Source organism: Capricornis sumatraensis, chromosome 3 (genome assembly GCF_032405125.1).
Source record: "Capricornis sumatraensis isolate serow.1 chromosome 3, serow.2, whole genome shotgun sequence".
Classification (NCBI taxonomy): domain Eukaryota; kingdom Metazoa; phylum Chordata; class Mammalia; order Artiodactyla; family Bovidae; genus Capricornis; species Capricornis sumatraensis.
The window spans coordinates 116983856-116999165 of record NC_091071.1 but is presented as its reverse complement, the minus strand read 5'-3'; the positions used below and the strand labels follow the sequence as shown (position 1 = coordinate 116999165).

The window sequence follows — 15310 nt, the reverse complement described above, 5'->3', positions numbered from 1 at the left end:
GTCTCAGTGATATCACTGGGGCCGCAGGTGCAGCAGCTCTGGCTTCCTGGGTTTGAAGGGCTGAGTGGGCTTCTGTCACTTGCCACTAAGCATCCTGACTCAGTTTCCATCAGAGAAGAGCCATCCTTTCAGACCAAGATACCACCATCTTCCTGGATCTTCCAGCATCATGCATGACCCTCTTGGGGTTCAGAATTAAGTTCAGCTGCCTGCCCATCCATGGTCCCTGGCTAAGAGCTGGCCTGAAGGACAGGCAGGGGACTGGGGAGGGGGGAAGTAGGGCTCCTGAGCCATCCACTGGGACTCCTGAGCCACTCCCTGAGGACCGGGTGAGACCACAGAGTGGAGGGAAAACAGTGAAGGGAAGGGGCCACTCTGGGAACACCAGGCCAGGCCAGGGGAGGCAGGAGGGTGCGCCAGACCCCACAACCTGCACCAAGCTGCACTGCCACCTCCACCACTTCCCAGCAACTACAATCCAGCCAGCACTTGCCCTCCGTGGATGCTGCTCTGAAGAAAGCCTGGGACCCCACACATAAAGCATCTAACGCCCACCCCTCCTTCAAGCCCGGCCCTGAGGCAAGGGCAGCATCCTGGCCTGGGGGACCCAGGTTAGCTCCTCACTGGGGTCCAGCTGTGCTCACTGTGTGGCCTCGGGCAGACTGCTCTCCTCTCTGGGCCCCAGTGGACCAGATGGCCCCACGGCCCTCCCATTCAGAAGCTCAGAAGAAGCTCGCCCTTCCCAGACAAGCATCTGATTTCCAGCAGGACAGGGACCCCTCTCTCCCGGGCCTCCACGCCTCACCCACCTGGAGCAGGAGGAGGGGCAGCTGGGTCACCCTGGCCTGCTGGCAGGCAGTCTCTCCCAGGCCCGCCAGGCCCCCACCCCTGCTGCTGCAGAGCCCATAGCCCTGCCAAGATCAATTATTCGGCATCCAAGGGAGGACGTAATGTGGTGATAAAGGACCAGAAGTGAACTGCAGGCTGGTGCTCCTTCTAAAGTGATTTACTCGGCTCCCCTCCACTCTCACACCCTTAATGTAATTATTTACTTTGTCATTAAACACCGTCCTTCTACACCAGTGGTTTTTAGAGCTTCTGGAGCCTATAGACTTGATGAGGGAGGCTGCTCATTGGCCAGAGGCAGCAGAGTCCTCCCTGGGGGGCAGTGGTGCTCATGCAGGCCTGGAACTCATGCCTCATGCCGGGGTTTTAGGGCTATGACAAAGCCACTCCTAGACACCCCCAGGCACCTCCCTCACCCTTTCTTACCTCCTTCCTTACCTCCTCCCTAGCTCCCTTCCTTCTCTCTTAAAACCAAGATATAATTCACATACCATAAAACTCACCCTTTTATGGCATACAATTCAGCGGTTTTTAGTACAGTCACCATGTTGAACAGTCATCACCTCTATCTAATTCCAGAACATCTCATCACCCCAAAAAGGAACTCCATATGCATCAGCAGCCACTCCCATTTCCTTCTCCCCTCTGCCCCTGGCCACCTTTCATCTATTTTCCATCCCTATGGATTTGCTCATTTGAAACAGTTAATGTAAGGGGAACTCTGGCCTTCTGTGTCTGGCTTCTTTCATTGAGCATAATGTTAGCAAGGTTCATACCTTGCTATGGTATGAATACATTCAGCTTCAAGGTGCTGAAGTATGTATCAGTATTTCATTCCTTTATTTTACCAAATAATATTCCATTATGTGGACAGACAACATTTTATCCATTCACTGGCTAATGGACTTCTAGGTGGCGCCAGTGGTAAAAGAACCCGCCTCCCAATGCAGGAGACGCAAGAGATGCAGGTTTGATCCAGGGGTCGGGAAGATCCCCTGGAGTAAGGAATGGTAACCCACTACAGTATTCTTGCCCAGAAAATTCCATGGACATAGGAGCCTGGCAGGTTACAGTCCATGGGGCTGCAGAGTCAGATGCAACTGAGCACAGCTAATGGGCATTTGGGTTATTTTCATTCTGGGGGGCTATTATGAATAATGTTGCTATAAACATTCATCTACAAGGTTTTGTAGAAACACATGCTTTCAATTCTCCTGGGTAAATACCTAAGAGTGGAATTGCTAGGTCCTCCCTCCCTCCTTTTTCCATCCCATAGTCAGCCCTGAGCTGGCAGAGCTGGGGGCCTGGCATGAGGGCGCCCCTGAGGGCAGAGGTCGGCTGGAAAGCACCACACTACTCTGGCCACTAACGGCACAGCCAGGAGTTGCCACAGGCCCCCTGAGGCAGGTGGGGTCACCCTCCCATGAGAATAGTGACAGTAGCCCCCTGCTGGGCACAGGCAGAGCCTCACCCCCTACACAGGTGAGTCCTGTCATCACCACTTCACACTCCTGTACCCGACTGAAGGCACCTGTTGCTTCCCTTGGCACCAACGCAGCCTGGAGAAATATGATCAGTGGGCAGACTCTGGACCAGAAATGGGACAAAGTTTCTCTATCGCATCCAGCCTCACAGCTCGTGCGTCTGGCAACCTCTACTTCCCTTTCTGACCCTCTTCTCCCCGGGCTCAGCTGCCCCAGCCCCTGGTACTCAGGTGCCTACAGCTGTCCATGGGGAGGGTTCTGGCACCAGGGAACCTAGGTCACAAAGAAGGATGAAGGACAATGTGGGCCTCTGCAGGAACCCAGAGGCAAGGTGATGGCTAAGGGTAAATGTAAGGTTCTGGCTTGGGAGCGGTGAGTGCTGTCCTGCCCTGCCCAGCATCACCCTGCTCTGGCTTCACGCACAAGGCTTCATGTCCAGAATGGCAGGGATGGAGGACAGCACAGAGCTCAAGCCTGCTGTCTATCACCAGCACCACACCAAGCCCGAGCCCTCCTCTCGAATGCGGCTGCTCAAAGGGGGTGAAAACTCAGATGTGGCGAAGTGCTTCGCCCTGTCTGGTGTCGGGACTTCAGGCAGCCCAACTCCCCCACACACAAGCTGGCAGTCCACACCCACTGGGAGCAGCGCCAGCCTGCACACAGGGAAAGGGCCAAGGGAAGTTTTCTCAAGACGGAGCCCCTCCAGCCCCCTCCCTCCCTGCTTGCCCCCAGAGAAGGGGCTGCCTAAACCTGGCGTGTGTGCTAAGCCACCTCAGTTGTGTCTGACCCTGTGCAACCGTATGCACTACAGCCAGTCAGGCTCCTCTGTTCATGGGATTCTCCAGGCAAGGATACTGGAGTGGGTTGCCATGCCCTCCTCCAGGAGATCTTCCTGACCCAGGGATGGAGCCTGCATCTCCTACGCCTCCTGCATTGGCAGGCGGGTTTCTTTACTACTAGTGCCACCTGGGCCTCTTGATGAAAGTGAAAAAGTGAAAAAGTTGGCTTAAAGCTCAACATTCAGAAAACTAAGATCATGGCATCTGGTCCCATCACTTCATGGCAAATAGATGGGGAAACAGTGGAAATAGTGACAGACTTTATTTTTCTGGGCTCCAAAATCACTGTAGATGGTGACTGCAGCCATGAAATTAAAGGACGCTTACTTCTTGGAAGAAAAGTTATGACCGACCTAGACAGCATATTAAAAAACACAGACATTATTTTGCCAGCAAAGTCTAGTCAAGGCTATGGTTTTTCCAGTAGTCATGTATGGATGTGAGAGTTGGGCTACAAAGAAAGCTGAGTGCAGAAGAATTGATGCTTTTGAACTGTGGTTCAAAAGAAGACTCTTGAGAGTCCCTTAAGGAAATCCAACCACTTTATCCTAAAGGAAATCAGTCCTGAATATTCATTGGAAGGACTGATGTTGAAGCTGAAACTCCAATACTTTGGAGACCTGATGCAACAAACTGACTCATCTGAAAAGACCCTGATGCTGGGAAAGATTGAAGGTGGGAGGAGAAGCGGACAACAGAGGATGAGATGGTTGGATGGCATCACCGACTCAATGTACACGAGTTTGAGTAAACTCCAGGAGTTGGTGATGGACAGGGAAGCCTGGCATGCTGCAGTCCACAGGGTCGCAAAGAGTCGGACACGGCTGAGCAACTGAACTCAAGTGAGCGCCACCTGGGAAGCCCGCCTAAACCTGGAAGGGGCTCCAAATGAGCCTTGCACACTCAAAGCCAGGTTAGGCTGGGCCTCCAGCCTCCTCGCATGGCTGTGCAGCAGCTGGTGGACACAGGTGGAGCAGGGGCCTCTGGACACAGCATTACAGAGCTTCCCAGTCCCAAGAGAGGGGCTTGTGCTGGGGCTGGGCAGTGAAGGGATCTGCTCTCCCACGGGGCAGCCAGAGCCAGCCACCCCCAGCCCATCTCAGACACCAGGACTTTTGTATTATATGTGCCTTTCCTCCGGCTAGAACATCATCCCCCTTGCACATCATGGACAACCTGCTCCTCCATGTTCAGATACCTGTGCATTCATGCCTTCATTTCTTCATGCTCAGATATCTACTGGAAGCATACATGCTACTCTGGGAAAACAGTTCTAGAATAAACCTCATAGTAGCCACAGTAATACAAATATAGCAGAAACTAGCCCATACAGAATGTCTACTACGTGCCAGGTGATGCCGAAGCACTCTACACTACGTACCTGCATCGCGGTCTTCAAAAGATTCGTATTTTGTCTGATTTTAAGATGAGGACACCAGCGTTCAGATCAGCAAAGATACTCAACTGCCAAGTAGCAGAGCAAGGATTCAAACCTCATCTTCCCCAGCCTGAGCCCCGGGTCCCAGACCACAGTGACCGTCCCAGAGGTGTGTGCTCCATGCACCATCCACGCAGTTGCCATAAGGCCTGCCACACTCTGCAAACACCTTCTTGGTAACATCTCCCCAGCCACCTGATCTGAGTGTGCGGCTGCTCCCCGCAGGACCCCGATTGAGAGCCAGCACACAGCTGCAGACGATGGCCTTCCCAGGCCCCAACTCAGCCTTCAGGGCCTTTCGGGCCCCACTCCCTCCCTACAGTTTTCCTGGTCACTCAGGCCCCAGGCAATGGCCATATCAGCACCGTGAGTTGGGGCATCTGGTTTCTCCACAGGTCAAGCTCTTGGGGACAAGCATTATTAGTCTTGGATGACTCCTCTCCTCCTCCCCACCTGCCCAATCTGGTGCTAGCATTCAGATGCACTGCTTTCCCCCTTCACCCATCAGTGTGCCAAAAAGGAGGGGATACCGATAAAGCCGCAGGAACCTCAGTCCACATGGTCCAGTGGCCACACATCCACCTGGGTACCCCAGTCACCCCTAGGCCTAACTGCAGGGCAGTCAAAAGGCCTCCCCCTTCCTGGGTCCTACAGGTCCCCAGACACCACTGCCCATCCCACCACGCCTGGCTGCTGGACCCCTTGCCTCCAGCTGCTCTGCCCAAGACTGCCTCCCACTGCAGGTGAGCTTCCCAGCTGGCCCTCCCATCCCAACATGGCAAGGACCTGACTTCAGCCTCTGTGGCTGGCTCCCAGATGCCCAGGGGAGCCCCTCTCAGGCCACACACCCCAAACTAGAGGCACATGCGCCAGCTACTGACTGCCCCCAAGCCCTTGCCCTCCTGACGGGCTACTCTGTTTCTGCTCCCCCCATAATGTCCACCCTCTTTCCTCTTCCCACTTGGAAAAACCTCGCGCGTTCCTATGGGCCCTCTCTCAAGCTGCCTCCGAGGAGGCTCCCTGGGCAGGATCATCCAATGTATCTCTGCCAATACATTTCTGGTTGGCGTTTTGGAACCATCTCTGTAATGCCCATGTGAGCTCAGGGAACCCCAAGGCCCCCGGGGCAATCTCCGGAAGGCCAGGGATCCCCCATGCCCCCCGAACGCCAGGCCTGACTTCATTATCTTCCAAATGTTCCCGAGATCAGAGGCCGTGAGACCTGGCCACAAACATAAAATAAATTATCCTCCCCACACCAATGATAAATGGTTCTATTAGCAAACCAGATTGTTAAACTCCAATATAACAGAACGCAGGAAACTGGGGCCCATTCATCCTCCCTCCAGCGCATACTGAGTTGTAAATAGGTTATTTTGTGTGTAAATAACACATTAAAACACAGCATTAGCTGTGTCTTTTGATAGAGAGGAAATTGTTACAAATAAATAATTCTGGACAGGAATGTAAAGTAAGCCAGATTTAATAGTGCATGCCTGGTGCAGTCGTGTTAAACATGACTAAAATGATAAACCCCAGAATATACTAATAGTAAACTACGCGCTGACATCAAAGTAATGAGGCTGTATTTTCACCAAGCTTTAGAAATGCTACAATTAGTTTTGACAGAACCAAATGTCAGAAAAATGTTTCTAACATAAACAGCATCCTTTTGGGAAGCTGAGGTTGGGGCCAGGAAGGGGACAGGGCTGGGGGCAGCTAATGCCCCAATATAGGCAGAGCCTCGAATACGGGTTTCCAGTCACCACGGTGTCCCTGGGTGACTGGACTTCAAGTATATGGGCCTCAGTCTTCACATCTGTAAAATGAATGGATTTGAACTAGATGATTGCTAGAGCTTCTTCCAGTTCTATCGTCGGAAATGACTTCAAAGCTTTCTCCAAACTCTGCAACAGTTTAACATGTAAAAGAGTCACGAGAAGTGAAGCTACGTCTGCCAGGCTGGTCCCATGTCCCGCAGACTAACAAGACCGAGAGTCAAAGCAGCACCTGGAACACCTTCCTGCTGCCAGGGCAGCTCAAAGGCACAGAAACACAGATCCGAAATGCAAACGTGAGCCAAGGGCAGTGGCCAGAGTGCAGACCCCAGGCTGGCCTTGAACACTGTGGGCAGGAGGGGAAGAAGCCTGCTGTACTGGGGGCAGGCGGGCATCCCCTCTGATCTGGGGTGGCAGATGCTTTGAGAGACATTTAAAGCATGAGGTCTCAGCATCAAACATGAGGCCACCATATGCAAGAAGAAAGCTGGCTCAGACCCACCTCCCCACCAGTCACTTCATTTCCACACAGGCACTCTGCCAGCCATGGTCAAAGGGTGTCCCATTTCAGTTCATCGTGGCCAGAAGGAGTGACCAGGATTATCTCCATTTCCCAGACTTCAGAGAAGTTAACTGACTTGCCTCGGAACACAGAGCTAACAAGTGGGGAGCTGGGAGGAAGTCAGTTCCTTTCCCCCACTCTCCGTGCTCCATGGAGAGCTGGAAGGAGGCTCGAGCCCACCCTCTCTGATCCTCCAGGACACCCAGGCACCTGAGACCATGTCTGGGCATCATCAAGAGTCATTCAGGGCAGGGAGGGATAAATTAGTAGGAGTTGGGGATTAACATCTACACACTACTATATATAAAATAGATAATCAAAAGGACTTACTGTATAGCACAGGGTACTATATTTAACATCCTGTGCTAAACCATAATGGAAAGGAATCTGAAAAAAAATGTCTATATATATATAACTGAATCACTTTGCTATACACCTGAAACAATATTGTAAACCAACTATACTTCAATTTAAAAAAAAGAAAGAAAGCAGTCATTCAGAGCCCATCCTGAAAACGCCCAGGGAACTGTGCTGCACTCCACTTCCTGGGCGTGCGGAGCTGTCACAGAGAACTGAGCTCTGCTTTCGGGAAAAGTCTTATGGGAACCGGCTGTTCCATGTGGCTGGGCCGTTAAAACAAGCTCAGAAGCAGCACCAACAGCCATCCTGAAAATCACTTAAATAAGAGTAATTGCCCACTTAGTCACACGTGAGTGCATCCCTGGGCTCAAAGCAAGTGTGTGGCCCTGCTGGGCAGCTCAGGAGGCCAAGCAGGACTGGCCCACAGCAGCAAGTTCCCCGCTGTCCAGGGAGTCTCAGGAGGGGCGCCAGGGCCCAGGAGGAGGCCAGGCCCAACGTACCCTCATCCTAGGGGACCTCCGGATTGGCAAAGGCAGCTGGCCACCCCAGCCCGCCGGGCACACACTTGGCGTGACAGTACCAGACTCAGTCCTGGATGTCTGCCTTGCTGGGGGCGCTGTCACAGGGCCTTGGGGCTTGAGCAGGGGGAGTGGGAGAGACTCAGAAATAGACACACCAGGGCGTCCCTGGTGGTCCAGTGGTTGAGAATCCGCCTGCCAATGCAGGGGATACAGGCTGGATCTGGAAATAAGATTCCACATGCCTCGGGGCAACTAAGCCCCTGTGCCAGAACTACTGAAGCCTGAGCACCCTAGAGCCCGTGTTCCGCGGCAAGAGAAGCTACCGCATTGAGACCTGCATACCAAAAAGAGCAGCCCCCGCTTGCTGCAACCAGAGAAAGCCCACACGCAGCAATGAAGGCCCCGAGCGGCCAAAACGAAATAATTTTAACATTTTTTAAATTATTATTTTTTTAAAAAAAGAAAGAAACAGACACACCAGGGATGGAGACACTTAAGGATGACAGGGCAGGGTGGGTACCATATGACTTGGGATTTCCCAGTCCTGAGCCTCACAGTAAGAACATCTTATTTCCATACTCTGGCATTTTCGCAGCATTCTGAAACAGGCATGAATGCCTCCCCTTTGAACAAAAATCTACCTTGAAGAAACTTTCCGAGAAGCCAATGGCCTGTGACCAAGAGGAAGGGGTGGCCAGTGGGAGCTCAGGCAACAGGGAGTGCCGTGCTAACAGCAATGCCAGGCTCCCCCCCACCCAAAACTGCCCAGCTGCCACCAATTCCCTGCTTCAGGGGGCTCATCCATGCCTTGGACAGTGACCTGGGAAATCTGTTAATATATGTACACCCAGGCCCTGGCCCAGGAGATTCTGTTTTAGCATCCTGACAGTCTGCCTTTATTACAGTCACCCAAGACTCTAAGGCTTGGCCAGCTTTGGCATCATTCGGTCTGATCCCACCCTCCAGCACACAAGGCTGAATTAAGGAGGCCAGGGACCCACTAAGGTCACCTATCCATGACACCCTGTGGTAGCAAGCACAGCAGGACAAGAACTCAGGTACAATTTCCAGCCCAGGGCTCCCTCCACCTTCTCAAACAGGAAGACACCAGAAATCTGGGATTCCTACCACCTGTTCAGGGGGGTCCACTAGCAAGGGTTACCTCAGAAAGAGACCTTCTAAGTCAGGCAGAGCCTGCAGACCTAGGAAAGGAAATTGGTTATAGTTTATAAAGCAAAGACTTAACTTGGAGTTAACTGTGTGCCTGGTACCATACGTGTGCTAACACAGGTAATTCTCACAATGCTATGAAGCAGGTGCCATTCTGGTGCCCATTTTATGGATGTGGAAACTGAGGCACAGACCTGCCCAAGATCCACACAGTTGAGTCTTAAGCAAACAGACTGGCTCCAGAGGCTGGGCTGCTTCACCTATGACTCTGCACTGTATACAAGGAGAGAGATAGCTACTACTCACAAGGGGCCTGTGCCAGGCAGGTGTGAGCACACTGTATGTCTCCTGTAATTTCTCCACGGCACCTCTGCATATGATCCTTACTCTACATGTACAAAGACCCGTCCTGCCTCCTGCTGCCAGGCATAGAGAGGCTAACATCTAAGAGTGATCAGAGTCATAGCTCACAGGCTCTGCTTCAGGAGGTCTGGGGTGAGGCCCAAGTCCCAAGGATGCTGATGCTGCTGACTCTGATGGAAGGACCACCCTGGGAGCACCCTGGCCTAGGACACGGTGGGTGCTCCGTGTAAGAGTGAGGTGTTGGCTACCACAGACGCATCATAGAATTTCTATGGCCTGTGTTGACTATGGGGACAAGGAAAGCTCCCTGGATCAAGATGCAGCTGAGGTTTATGGCTCCAGCCTTCTCATCCTCCCAGCCCAGAGGTGTGGGGGTGGCTGGGTCCCTGGTGCTCAGCTGAAGCAAACACAGAGGTTCAGAAATATTTTTGGAAAGAAAATCCACTGTTGAAGAGGAAAATACGACAGCATCGGGGAAGCTTCAGTGTAAAAAAATGAGAAACATCTGAATCGAATTGCCTTTAAAATTACGCCATGTGAAAAAATTAAAAGGAAAAATAGCTCTGAGCAAAAATATGTTTTTAAAGCTTGATGGCCTCCCAAGTGTTAGCACAGCAGCTCAAGAGGCTGGGAAAGTGCCCACCAGCCGCGGCTTCTGCCGTCTGGTCTGACCACAGGGCTGCTTGTCCTTGCACAGCCCTGTGATGCAGAGGTGTTCCTGTCACACAAGGAGGTGGAACCTCTCAGTGGAAATACCCAGTCCTGAGCATAGCTAGCTTCACAACTCCAAAGGGTGGTCAAGCAACAGAGGCTGCTCGAGCCAGGTAACTTTTAAGGTCCCTCTGCAAATAAGTCACAGTCCAGACCTCCAAGAGCTGGAAGGAAGCAGGCGCTCTTAGGCCACTGAACCAACAAGGGAGGGGACAGATAAGAACTGTACAGAGCTGGTGCAGAGGCTGGACACATACACGCAATGTCAGCAGGCTGAGCTTTGAGGCCCAAATCACCCACAAACAATCTAAGTCAGGATCTCAAAGCAAATTCAAGAAGGAGATGCTCAGTATGGGAGAGGCAAGGGCCCTGAGCCTCAGACCCCATTCTCTAGGGAAGCAGCAGAAGGCCTGGGCCAGTCCCTTCTCCACCTCATTTCGGTCTCACCTACAAAAGGAGACACTCTGACTTCCCATGAACTAGACGTGCCAACACCACACCCCTAACACCCTAGACGTCCTGTGTGTCCTTTCCAAGCATTGCCACTGGGGACTGCTACTGCCCTCATCCCTGACCTCCTCACTCTGGACCTTTACTCTCCTTCTTGTTCCTAACGGGGCCAAGGAAGCTGAGCCGGTCTCCAGATACTATCAGTAAAGGGCTGGGAGAGGACAGGGGCTAGAGGCAGCCCTGATGTATAGTGTTTGCCAATTTCCATGGTGTAAATACTTCCACCCCCGCAAGGTTAAATGACCAACCTAAGACCACAGAAAAAGCAAGACAGTTCCGGGAGTTAGTGATGGACAGGGAGGCCTGGCATGTTGCAGTTCACGGGGTCGCAGAGAGTCAGACATGACTGAGCGACTGAACTGGACTGAAAGTCTGCCATAGATGGCAGAGCTGGAAGGAGAGCTTGCACACTTGGTTCTCCCAAGTCTGCATAGTCTGCTTCCAGTGGACCCCTGCCTCTCAGACTTGCTGACTATTTTTGGCCGAGGCAGGTAGGATCTCAGTTCCCCCACCAGGGACTGAACCCAGGGCCCTGACAGTGACAGCACTGAGTCCTAACTCTGGACCACCAGGGGAATCCCCTTACTGACATTCTAACAGAGGGTTCTAGAAACCTGAAGGTCCTTAAGAACCAAAGAAATAAGTTTCCCATATGCAATGTACATTGCCGTGGGTCAACTACTTCTAAGGGAACCTCTAGGTACTATAAACTTGTGACAGAGGTGAGAATAACTTGTACCCTGCTTTTTTACACTTTGCATTAAAACATACACATGCGTGTGTGCGGAGTCGCTTCAGTCATGTCCGACTCTGAGACCCAGTGGGTTGTAGCCCGCCAGGATTCTCTGTCCATGGGATTTCCCAGGCAAGAATACTGGAAGAGGTCACCATGGCCTTCTCCAGGGGACCATCCTGACCTAGGGATTGAACCCACCTCTCTTACGTCTCTTGCATTGGCAGGAGGGTTCTTTACCACTAAGACCGCCTGGGAAGCCCCAAAACAGATGCACATCTCCCATCGTGATAATCATAACCAACATTTTCAGGCTCTACATAATGTTCCACTCAATAGACATTCTACAGTTTGATTAATCAGTCCCCTATCACTGAACACTTGGGGTGTCTTCAAGTGTTTACAGTTACAAATAACATGGAAATGAAATCCTTCTGCCCAAAGGTATGATTGCTCTTAGAGTCAAAGTCCTACAATTCCAGGGGTGGGACTGAAGCTCCTGAGGCCAAAGGGCAACTAGGGATGGGTGATCACAGTCCTGCCAGTTCTTAGGGTCTGACCCTTCTGCATTCCTCACCACAGTGCCCCCAACATCCTCAGACAGGACTCCCCCTACTCTGGACAGATGCATAACAGGCCACGAAACACTGAGCTTGTGTTTCTCTTCCGAGAAAGCTGCAAAGAAAGCACAGTATGGATCACAGGGACAATCTCAGGGACAAACAGTGTCAGAAGAGCCTGGTGTCTGAGTGAGCAGTCACTTGCTCAAGCACAGGGAATCAGCTCAGTCCCACCCGTGCCTCAGCAAGCAGGCATCCCAGGATGGTTACCCCATCTTTTCCAGAAAACAACTCAGGAACACACCCCTCGACAGGCAGCTCTCAGCTCTCCTGCGCCCCCTGCCCCAGCCCAGCATTGCCCCTCTCCCAGGTCTTCATGCAGACCCTCTGCCCTGCCCACCTATGTTCACACCAGCCCCCAAGCCAGATACTGAGCCCCCCTCTCTTGGGCCAGCTCCTCACCAGTGCCACCTTCCCTGACACCACCCAGGGCCCCAGGACACCCTCAGGCACGGAGCTCCAGAGCAGAACACAAACATTCCCATCCTGAGAGGGCCTCCGTGTGGCAGACCAGCACAAACCCCTTGTGCTGCGTGGCACCCCTTTCTGTGCATCCATCTCACCTGACCACAGGCCTAAGCCCCTGTGGGCCCACAGCAGAGGTTCTTTGGAACCTTCTAGGACTTCGGTTTCCTGAGTGAAAGAGGATTCTTGCTCACAGCATCTCTGTCACCGTGGGTAAGATTTAAGGAAGGTCTGATGTCACGAGATTATACAGACTTGGAATAACATTTGCCAAATATTCTCACAACACAGTTTAGGAAAACGAGGCCCAGAGAAGCGAATGGCCTGTCACACCGGGACCCAGGATATGGCTCTTTGCAAATGGGGTGTTCAGAGAGTGGCTCAGGGAGCAGGAGACACACCTGACTTGCTCCAGTGACAATGAGCCACCTGCCCTGGGCACTGGATGGAGAGGCACGTCCACCCAGCGCAGGAACCTCATCATCCAAGCAGTACCCTGGGGTCCAGCAATGAGGGGATGGATGGAGGCCTGCAGGGTGGGCAGGACCACATCCTGGGTGAGGGCATGGGGCAGAGCGAGGTCAGGCGCCTCTGGGGAGCCACTGAACCCCAAGCTCTAGGCCCACTGCCCGCCCCCGCCCCCAAGAGACCAAGACCCCCTCAAGCATCTGTGGTTATTGCCCCATCGGTGACAACCAGGTCTGATGTTCAAGGGCTTTCCCAGTTATTCCGTAATTACTCCCTAATTACCACCTCGGTTTGTTCTCAGCTACTGGGACATGACAGTGAAGTGTGCCGCACGGCAGTTCACAATCCACTCATGGATTCAGAGAGGCAGACACAGGCCTCAGGGGCCCACGCATCTCTGCATCAGGCAGAGGGACAGCCCGAGACGTCACCGCAGGCCAGGGGAAGGAACAGAACAACTGTAGACCCAGCCAGGCCCAGGGCAAGCCAGCGCTGGACCACCGCAGGCCCCACCCTCGGCCACGCCTCCTCTCCTTCCACTCAGGCCCTGGCTCCCTGACAACACGTGCGCGGGGTCCACCCTGGCCTTTGGCGCCTTCCTCCACCCCGCTGGCCCCTCCTCACAGGCCTGGAGAGCCTGGTTCCTAGAGGGGACTGGAGTCAAGGGACATCACACAGGGCAGGAGGCCAAGTACCCACCTCCTGGAGCAGGAAGGTTGGCCTGGGACCTCCTTCCACTGACTGGGGCCACACATCCTGACAGTTGACCTCCAACTCAGAATCACGGGGAAAATAAAAACAAGGTGGTAACAACGACCAGTTCACTCTTGGAAATAGTGAATCCTACCCACTCTCTCTTTCCAGCTCCAGCTCTAAGCCGCACCCAGCACGGCCCAGCATGGCCCAGCAGTCCCAGCATCATCTGAGCACGGGTTAGAATTACAGGAACCCAGCCTCACTCTGACTCACCGACTGGGGGTCTGCACTGGAACAAAGTCCCCTGGGATCTGTGTACATCAACGTGTGGGTGGTGCGGCTAGCACTCACACCCCACTCCAGAGAGGGCAAAACCCCCCCACCCCCACTGCTGCCTCTGAGCTGCGCTTGAGTGGCAAAAGCAACAGGGCATGACTAAATGCGCTTGAATAAAAAGGGGAAGAAAAGAAATCTAAGTCTCTCCATTCCCCAGAGACAGAAATAGTGTTGTGGCCTCCAGATGGACTGCGCAGACACAAGGGGAGGTCTCGCCTTCCCGCCAAACTTTCCCAACGGGATGCTGGCACAGACCAGTGGAAACCAGAGTGTATTTCTCTTTGGGGCAGTAAAATGAGAGGCTGTGGCTTGGGGAGTCCTTCTGTTATAATTAAGTTGGCCAGAAATTCACCTAAGGATGCTAAATTCTGTACCTGACCCTCTAATTACAGCCAGAAGGGATCAGGAGACAATTACTTTCCAAAATAGTCCTTGGCAGGCCGGAGGCAAGAAGCCGCCTCTCTGGCACATGTGTGCCAAGGGAACACACACCCAGGCCGCCCCTCAGCCCCACACCTCCCATCCCTTCACACTCCCATTTTCCCAATGGAGCCCGAGATGTCCAAACCCCCCTTCCCAATGTGGGGGGGCTGGACCTCCAAGATCCACCTATAGGCCTCCATCCCAGTGCCTGGGGTCCCCAGAACCTGGAGCACCCTCTGGCTCCCCTCATGATCCCAGGATGTCTGCCCAGTGACATCAACCACCCGTCTCATTGAATCTCAAACGGACTCATGAAAAACACCCCCCTGCCCTGCCAAGTGCGTTGAACAGCAAGTACCTCCTTGGGCAGCTACCGCGGCTGCCGCCGCCGCTGTGGCCACCGCAAGGGCCGAGGCTTTCCTGCCGGGGTCAGGGAAAGCGAGGCCCTCCAGGATCCCACCTTTGACTTCTTTCTTGTCCGTGGCCGTGGCTGAGGCGGATGCCTCCATCCTAGCCGCACATAGTCCTGGGTAGCAGCCCTGGAGGGGGAGACAAAGGCAATCACCAATGTGTCCCTCAGACCCAGCTAGGAAGCACCAACCCAGGTTCCCGGCCGCCGCCCTGCGCTCCGAAAGCAGCTTCCTCCTCTGATCATTGCCAAGGAGGGTTTAATTAATTTTGAGGCTTCTACATTCTGAGATTCATCTGGTCTTTCAAACGACCTCACAGACAGCAGCCAAGCATTTTCACTGTTACCGAAGATTTTTCAAATCTAAGCAACAAGTTCCTAGTCCCACACATGGCAAGTAGCAAGAACTACCTTGAGAAAGGAAGTTAGAAGGCAATGCCCCTCATCTCAGACTCACGGGACAAGAAAAATCAACGCAAGGACCACGACAGGGAGGTCCTCAAAGAAAAGCCCTCGTTCCCCCATTCTTTGGCTGCTCCCCAGGTCCACCTTTCACTTACTCATGTCTATGTCCATTC

The 15310-nt window shown here is 53.1% G+C and overlaps 1 protein-coding gene across 2 annotated transcripts in view; it reads right to left on the bottom strand.

Annotated features, from left to right (window-relative positions):
* The window catches only part of GLI2 (GLI family zinc finger 2), a 190790-nt gene extending 175958 nt beyond the window's left edge, over window positions 1–14832 (bottom strand). For both annotated transcript variants that reach the window (XM_068969042.1, XM_068969043.1), the window contains exon 1: window positions 14682–14832. In XM_068969042.1, coding sequence (XP_068825143.1) covers window positions 14682–14832 — 151 coding nt within the window. The remainder of the gene's footprint in view (window positions 1–14681) is intronic.
* Between the last annotated feature and the right edge of the window lie 478 nt (window positions 14833–15310).